General features: G+C 40.4%; 1 protein-coding gene across 13 annotated transcripts in view; it reads right to left on the reverse strand.

Moving 5' to 3' along the window:
• The window catches only part of FREM1 (FRAS1 related extracellular matrix 1), a 162,134-nt gene that overhangs the window by 99,455 nt on the left and 53,524 nt on the right, over positions 1-9,155 (reverse strand). For 10 of the 13 annotated variants that reach the window (XR_005197732.1, XM_017514683.2, XM_017514684.2 and 7 more), the window contains 3 exons: positions 6,562-6,693; positions 2,584-2,928; positions 1,716-1,858 (listed from right to left, as the gene is read on the reverse strand). Coding sequence is in view for 12 of the 13 variants with exons in the window: in XM_017514683.2 (XP_017370172.1) it covers positions 1,716-1,858; positions 2,584-2,928; positions 6,562-6,693 (620 nt within the window). In the remaining variant the exon portion in view is untranslated. Of the gene's footprint in view, positions 1-1,715; positions 1,859-2,583; positions 2,929-6,561; positions 6,694-8,349; positions 9,141-9,155 lie in introns of those variants that run through there. The other 3 variants (XM_037733501.1, XM_037733500.1, XM_037733502.1) reach the window with 1 other exon arrangement.

Consider the following 9,155-nt stretch of genomic DNA (forward strand, 5'->3'; position numbering starts at 1 on the left):
TTCATCTATATTTGTGTATATGAAGAACATGATTTATACAATATATAACAATAAAATAAGAAAAAAGAAGTCCTGTAATTTCCATTTTTTAAAACGCCTACAGGCTGCTAAAAGTGATATGGTATTCTAGTCAGAAACATAACTCAGATTGGATAGATACACAGAAGACTTAGAGGTAAATCATATTAATTGTTACCATTTTGAACTATCAAATCAACTAAGGTTTCAAACAAAAATGTAATCCAGAAATGGCATATAATACATTGATAAAAAAGAGGGAGATGTTATTTGAAAAGGAGTTGACTTGTTAGTCAAAGAGTAGATGAACTGAGTTTTCTCATTCATTCTCAATTTCTTCTTAATAGGGATCACCTACTGCCTTCCATTTCTGACCTTCCTGGAATCATTATTCCTGACCATCTCCTCCTATTATACTTTTCTTAGCACACAGATGAATAGCTCAGTCATCTAAGCATTAACTAATGTCAGTGTCTGTCACATTATGGGAGGGCATTATGTAACATATAAGGCACTTGCTTTTAAGCAGCCATTCTAGAACAGATTGAAGGTTTGCTTGGATCCATATGCATGCCTAGCAAAAAGTCCTGTACATAGTAGGTGTATTAGCCTGTTCCCACATAGTAAGGCATACCTGAGACTGGGCAATTTACAAAAGAAAGAGATTTAATGGATGTACAGTACCATATGGCTGGGGAGGTCTCACAATCATGGTGGAAGGCAAAAGGGATCAAACCACATCTCACAGGGATGTCAGCAGGCAAAGAGAGAGAGCTTGTACAGGAAATGTTTTTAAAACCATCAGATCTCATGAGACTTATTCACTATCACGAGAACAGCATGAGAAAGGCCCACCCCCATGATTCAATTACCTCCCATTGGGTTACTCCCATGACACATGGGAATTGTGGGAGTTACAATTCAAGATGAGATTTGGGTGGGGACACAGCCAAACCATATCAAGTAATCACTTAATTTCAGCTGTCCTTTTTAAAAATCTCTGTTATCAACCATCCTCTCCTTTCAAGGAGTCTATTACAGTTGTCCAGACACTATATGGACTCCACTTTCCATAATTTCTATATGGCAATGTTTGCTTAAACATATTTCTACACTCTATACATTTAAATTATATCCTTTAGTGGTAGTAAGAAACTCTTAGCTCTTCAAAGACAATAATAAATTGTAGCTAATGTATTTATTGTTTCCTATGTACCAAAACATTCTCAGCACTTTATATGTATTATCTCACCTTCACAATAACTCTAAAGGAAGGTTCTACTATTATCTGTTTTACAGATGAGGAAACTGGGGCATGGGTTGACCAGTTAGTCAGTGTCAAGATCAAGAGGGAAACTCAGGCAGCCTAACTCTAGAACCTACAATTCAATCACCACATACAGAATAAATGTTTTCTTGAGTGTCAGGAGACAAGAAAATTTTCTGAGGTGCTCTATATAAAAGGGTCCCATAGTTAAGTGACCTTGAAACACTGAATACATAGATATATGTAAAACTCTTTCAAAAAGTAAATATCTTAGTAGTCCTATTCCAAAGAAATCTACTTAATTGTATTTGATCCATTGTTTTCCAAACTTTAAACCTTGAAACCTGTTTCATGTGGTTTCTAACCACATCTCCCAGGATTGATACCTGTGCACAAGACTTTGGAAAAGTGTTCAGAAACAGCCTCTTACCTGTGGCACTGAAAGATTTGGAGGTTCATGGCTGTCCCACAGGACAAATTCAAAAGAATCTTCAAAGATTTCTCCACCAAAGTGACGATAATAAATGATTCCATTAAACAAATCCCTCTGAAGGAAACCAGGCACAGGATAGCCTATTGGGTCCATAAAACACCACATACTTTTGTACGAGTCTATCAAATATCAAGGTAAAATGATATTGAACTTATCTTCAAAAGTCTTATCTGTCTAGTATGTTCTATGTACCCAAGGTATCTGCATTAAATGTTTTCATCAAAGGTAAATAATAAAGCAGAAAAACAATAAATAATAAAGCAGGAAAACTGAAGTCACTACATCTGTCTTGATATATGGAAAAATTGGCATTAGAAAAATATTTTCAAGAAACTTACTCTTATTTCAAATATACAAAGTAACACTAACTACTTACTTGATCCCTGTTTTGTCAAACTCTGGATCTACCTACTTTAAGAAGTAGTTATTAAGTGATTCTAACAAAATGTAAATAAATATTGTTCATGAAATTATCAATAATCTAGACTAGTCCAAACATCTCCTTTTAGACTAATTTGTTCTATCACCTTGCTGGGTTGACCTAATTTTTCATAGTGTAATTGTTACTTTGAGGCTCAGCTCTGGAAATCTGTAGATGTAGAAGCTTGGATAGATCAAATTAACTTTCCTAAATCTCAGACTTCCTCATTATAAAATGAGAATAAAAATACTATCTTACTTCAGAAACTTGATGTTCACCTTAGTGCAAACTCTGACACAATTCAGCAAACCCAGAAGGGTGTGTAGGAGGTTCTCCATGGAAGAGTGAATGGCATTCAAATGATCTTAACGGCCCAGAACTTACCTATCAGTCCTGGCCCTGGCTTCTTCATGATCTCCCCAGCCTGTGGAGGTTTCGTGATATTGAAGAAGATGTAGTCATCACTGGCATCCACATCCGAAGCTCGCAGCATGGATCCCTGGATCAGGATGGTCTGCCCTTCCTCCAGTTCAATCACAACATTGGTTATGAGGAACGGGGGACTATCATCTTTGGGCAGGATGTTGATGGGGAATTTGTGATGGATGCTGTGATGGCCATCAAATATCCGGAAGACCACGAAGTCTTTAGTGGAGTCACTGTCATCGTGATGATAGCGAACAACTCCAGCCTGGAGGTCAGCCACAGTGAAGAGAAATCCTTTCCCCTCTGAGGGAGAGAGCAGAGATGGAGCAGATTGAGAGAGAAGGTGCAGGAGTAGCAGCTGTGGGAAAAGCATAACTACAGCAGAGGCTGCTATGGAAAATGTGCAGCCTGTATTTCCCTCATCTGGAAAAACTACAGATTGTTAGTGGGTTCTGGGACAATACATCTAGTTTTGAATATTGGCTGCAACATGTATTAGTTGTACAGATTTGAGCAAGGTATCCAATTTATGAAACTCATCTGTAAAACATGGATAACAGTGCTGTGATGGTTTTAACTTTTTCCATCACATTGACTAGGCTAAGGAATGCACAGACAACTGGTAAAACATTATTGCTGGGTGGTTCTGCGAAGACACTGTCTTTTAAAGTGATTAGCATTTGAATCAGTAGACTGAGAAAAGATCACGCTCACCCTTGTGGGCAAGCATCATTCAATCCATTGAGGAACTGAATAGAACAAAAAGGCAGAAGAAAGGGAAATGCTCTTTCTCCTTCCATCTTCTGCCCTCTGACACTGGAGCTCCTGGCTCTTGAGCCTTTGAACTCTGGAACATAAACCAGCCACCCTCTAACACCCCCATGTGTCCCTCCACCCTCCACCTCCCTCCACCCCACTCACTCTCTCCATTCCCCTTGCCCAGCTTCTCAAGCCTTTGGCTTTGGACTGGGAGTTACATTATCAGCTTCCCTCGTTCTTAGCCCTTCAAACTAATGCCCATGACTTCACAGGCTTTCCTGGTTCTCCAACAGCCTAACATGAAACCTCTCAGCTTCCACAATTGCATAAGCCAATTCCCATAATAAATCTCCTCATAAATAGGTAGGTAGGTAGGTAGGTAGGTAGTAGATAGATAGACAGATAGATTACATCAGCCAATTCCCATAATAAATCACCTCACAGATAGGTAGGTAGGTAGGTAGAGAGAGAGAGACAGGCATTCTGTTGGTTTAATTTCTCTGGAGAACGCTTACTAATATAAATACCTCATAATCCATGGCAAGGATGAGAAAATTTAAGCAATAGTAAGCCTACAGTAAATGTTGGTTATTCTTCAGCTAATTGCTACCATTCTACATGGCAGCAGTTCTTAGAGGAGTGGTCTCAGACCAGCAGCCTTGGTACCATCTGCAAAGGTTGTTAGAAATGCAAATTCTCAGGGCTTATCCTGGACCTGCTGAATTAGACATTCAGAGGTGGGTGGGAAGGAGGCAAGAACCAGTGTTATAAAGCCCTTCTGAAAATTACTGGCTCAAAGACCAAGAGCTAGAGCTCTGATATCTAACAGACTAAGTTCAAATCCCAGTTCTGCCATTTTCTAGGTGTGTAACCTTAGATAAGCCAGTTGTTCTAAGTCTCAGGTTAGCCATTTGTAAAATGGGAATAATAGTATCTAACATCATAAAGCTGGTATGAGATAAAGTATACAGAATGCTCTGCACAGTACAAAGTGAATGCTTAGTAAATGGTCATGTCATACTATTTTCTATCTCCTCTGAACCTAGAACATCATTGCATTATGGGCTCCCACTCCCCATTTCATTTCTATAGTATTAATAAACATGCTTTGTTTTCTTCAGAGACTTATAATTCTTTTTATTTTTTTTGAGACAGAGTCTCCCTCTATCACTCAGGCTGGAGTGCAGTGCAGTGGCACAATTTCAGCTCACTGCAACCTCCACCTTCCAGGTTCAAATGATTCTCCTGCCTCAGCCTCCCAGGTAGCTGGGACTATAGGAATGCATCACCATGCCTGTCTATTTTTGTGTTTTTAGTAGAGACAGGGTTTCACCATGTTGGCCAGGCTGGTCTTGAGCTCCTGACCTCAAGTGATCCACCAGTCTTGGCCTTCCAAAGTGCTGGGATTACAGGCATGAGCCACCACCACACATGGCTTGAGACTTACAATTCTTAATGGCAGGTGCACCTCATTACTCTCTTCACACCATGCAGTTGTGTTAAAGACCTTAGAGGAATAAACAATTTAACACTTCCTTGCCCAAGAGCCAAGTTATGCTTCTTTCTAAGTAACAGAATCCTAGTTGTATTTGCATAGCAATACAGTCAATTAAAAATAGTCAGTCTTGCAGGGCGCTGTGGCTCGTGCCTGTAATCCCAGCACTTTGGGAGGCCAAGATGGGCAGATCACGAGGTCAAGAGATCAAGACCATCCTGGCCAACATGGTGAAACCCCATCTCTACTAAAATATAAAAATTAGCTGGGTGTGGTGGCGTGCACCTATAGTCTCAGCTACTCAGGAGGCTGAGGCATGAGAATTTCTTGAACCTGGGAGGCGGAGATTGCAGTGAGCCAAGATTGCACCACTACACTCCATCCTGGTGTCTGGTGACAGAGCAAGACTCTGTCTCAAATAAAAAAAAAAATACTCAGTCTTCCCAACTCCCTTGGACTGAGGAGTTGTATGTGACATAGTTTGATAAGAAAATCTAAGTGGAAATTGTTGTATTGTGCTCCTGGGAAAATGTTTTAAATAGAGCAAACTTCTTTCATGGCATGACTTCTTTCATTGTTCCTTCTGTGTCTTCCAGCTTCAAAGACATGAAGAAAATAATTAATTTTCAAGCCACTGCACTTGGATTTCTCTTACATACAACTGCACACCCACCCTGACTGATACACCCAGATTTAAACTGGCATCCCACTATCCTGGGATTAAGCAGGAGGATTTATCATACATTTATCATTTTGTTTTTGATTCCAGAATTCCCTAATCACAAATGATAATGAGAGCTTTCTTTCTGCTTTACGTTTAGGCAAACTAAGAAGATAATTGAATTAAATTCTCTGAGCTCATTATAAGGAATGGCTTATTTTATCATAAAGTATAAATATTACTTGTATTAGAATTATTACCTTGTTAATTATCATCCTATAGAATAATTATAAATTCATTTCTTTTAAAATATGACAACTACTTCTAATAACATAACATCATTATTACTGAAGTATTCATTAAGCATTGATTTTTCTTTTTTTTTTTTTGAGACAGAGTCTTGATCTGTTGCCCAGGCTGGAGTGCAGTGGCGTGATCTTGGCTCACTGCAACGTCCGCTGCCCAGTTTCAAGCAATTCTCCCATCTCAGCCTCCTTAGTAGCTGGGACTACAGTGTCCTGCCATCATGCCCAGCTAATTTTTGTATTTTTAGGAGATGGGGTTTCACCATGTTGGTCAGGCTGGTCTTGAACTCTAGACCTCAGTTGATCCATCTGCCTTGGCCTCCCAAAGTGCTGGGATTACAGGCGTGAGCTACCACATCCAGCCTAATTTTTCAATATAGTTTTTTGAAGTAGAAAAATAAAAAAACACTGTCCTCCAACTGGAAAAAAAAAATAACTGGTTAAGGAATAAACTTAGAAGGAGCCTTGCATGGCATCCAGAAAGCAAAAGTGAGGTTTAAACAACGAGCTGCGCACAACGTACTGTTTATAAATGGTTAGACATTGATCTGAGCATCTGAACACAAAAGTCAATGGTTTCAAGATCTCCAGATTTTCTGCATTTGACAATTTCATTGAGAAATGGGGCCCAAGAGATGCTACATATATCTGTTAAATATACTTTTGAAGAAAATACTTTTGGATTCTTTGCTAAGTTATTAAGTTGGATCATTCACCTCTTAATGTCAGCCATCCATGCTGCAGGCCACCAACGGTGACTAGCCGGACAGCATCAATGTCATTATTGTCGACAACCTGAAACTGTTCCCAAGTGATGGCTCGAGACTGCCCCTCCAGGAGATTCAGACCTATGAGAGAAAGGAGAAAAGGGTGTTGGCATGACAGACTGAATAAAGAAAATATGGCACATATACACCATGGAATACTATGCAGCCATAAAAAAGAATGAGTTCATGTCCCTTGCAGGGACATGGATGATGCTGGAAACCATCATTCTCAGCAAATTAACACAGGAACAGAAAACCAAACACCGCATGTTCTCACTTATAAGTGGGAGCTGAACAATGAGAACACATGGATACAGGGAAGGAAACATCACACACCAGGGCCCGTCAGGGAAGTGGGGGGAATGCATGCAGGACTTAAAACCTAGATGACGGGTTGACGGATGCAGCAAACCACCATGGCACATGTATACCTATGTAACAAACCTGCATGTTCAGCACATATATCCCAGAACTTAAAACAAAAGAAAAAAGAAAAAGATGTTGGCAAATTCTATGACATGCCAACGTGCCTGCTTAAGAAAAGATGAATTAATTTCCACTCATGAAACCATCTGAATACTGGATCTTTAAAAGCTTTTCAAGAAACTGTAATTTGCTTTTATTTTAAGTACTATTTTTATTTTTAGTACTATTAACTCCAATATTACAACAGATTGCAGAGAATCCTGCAAGGGACAGAGCAAGCTGGTCGAATCACAAGGCAGTGTGCTGCTGGACCTATCTTATACTTCCCTCATATCTGCCAGCCTCACCCACCACCCCAGCCACAACCTGTTCTCTAGCTGCAGCTGCCCCAAGAGGATTCCCAGTTTCCAACATTGTAAAGTCCTCCTGTCTCCACTGTGTCATCTTCTGATGCAGCCGGCTACCTCCACTGCCCTCTGGTGGTGGCAGGACCAACCTTGTGACTGGTCAGGTCTTACACCAGGGGACCCAGGGAGTGTGTGCAATGGCTGCTAAGAGGGGCCAGGTAACACAATCTGGGCATGTGGAAGGTTAACATCCAGTGAAGTAAACCTTAACCCATTAAAGACAGGAAACGGGAAAGAACTGACCATTAGATTGTTGACCTTTTCCCCACCCCACTTTTAACTCTTCCCAGACACAGAGCTTCCATCTCCTCTCTGGAGACATTGGCAGTACAGAGAAATCTGCTTTATCTTATAAAGCTGTGACCAGCTCAGCCATGCTACGTTTCCCCCTACTCTTGATTTCAGCATGGGGTTAGTACATCTGATCTGCCTCAGGGTCTGTCTTCTAGAGGAACTGGGCTAATACATATATAAAGGAGGGGGAGAGAGAAAAGAGAGGGAAAGAAGGAAGAAAGGAAGGAAGGAAGGAAAGAAGGAGAGAGGGAACGAAGGAAGGAAGGAGAGAAGGAGAGAGGGAGCGAAGGAAGGAAGGAAAGAAGGAGGGAGGGAGGAAAGGAGGGAGGAGGGAGGGAGGGAGGAAGGAAGAAGGAAGGAAGGAAGGAAGGAAGGAAGGAAGGAAGGAAGGAAGGAAGGAAGGAAGGGTGCATAAGAATCTCTGTGACTGGCAGTAGGGGTTTGGAAACCAGGAGTGTACAGGACAAGGTGTCAAGAAGCACAGCAGAGGAAAAATCGAGAAGCCTAGAAATGTATACAGGAAAATACTAACATTCGTTATATCTTCATGGTGAAATAATAACTTTAAATGTATAGTATTCTTCAAATTTCAATGATGATACAGATCAAGTTCACAATAATCAAACATTTATTTTAAAAAGGATTCTTTTTAAAGAATGTTTTGATGTTCAAAGCAGCCAAAATGACATTGAACAAACCTGGATGTCACCGATCACACATACATATACAGACTATTCTGTCTCTATGCTAAAGCAGGCGTCCATGCAACATGTGATTATTCCTAAACTTCAGCTTACCAATTCCATCTTTTCTCTCATCATCCTCCTGACAGCGGTAGAGTGGGATACAGAGCCAGAATTATAAATCAGGGCTGCTCACCTGATGTTCTCTATCTCTACGGAAACTCGCATACATACAAACACATACCCACGTGTACCTACGCACCAAGCAGCTTGTTTAAGCTGCCACCTGAGGATTTAAATCAGACACAGATATTTTCCCCTTAATGCAATCTAACACCGCTGCTTATGTTTCAAACGGTATCAATGGGATCAGTGACAATGGAAAAAATCTCCATTTACATTCCACATTTACGTCTGATCACATAAGTCCACTCAGAATTGAGAAACATAGAAAGGCATATGTTAAAGCAGCTAAAGCTCTTATTTATGTATTCTAGTTTTCATGCAGCCCAACATAAAAATAGACTATGGATCACAAAAGCTAAACCTTTCTCCAATCCCCTGGAACAATTTGAGTTGGAGATTTCAGTCCCACTACAGCTCAGTAGCACAGTTACTTTTTTGCTTCATTCAGTTGAAAGGTGTCCTTTTGTCATATCTCCAGCAGGGAAATGACTTGGACTCAGGACACAGGAATCCTGGATACAAATTTCTCACACTGCCAGTAGGAATA

The sequence above is a fragment of the Cebus imitator genome, unplaced genomic scaffold (assembly GCF_001604975.1).
Source record: "Cebus imitator isolate Cc_AM_T3 unplaced genomic scaffold, Cebus_imitator-1.0 Scaffold533, whole genome shotgun sequence".
In the NCBI taxonomy this organism is placed as follows: domain Eukaryota; kingdom Metazoa; phylum Chordata; class Mammalia; order Primates; family Cebidae; genus Cebus; species Cebus imitator.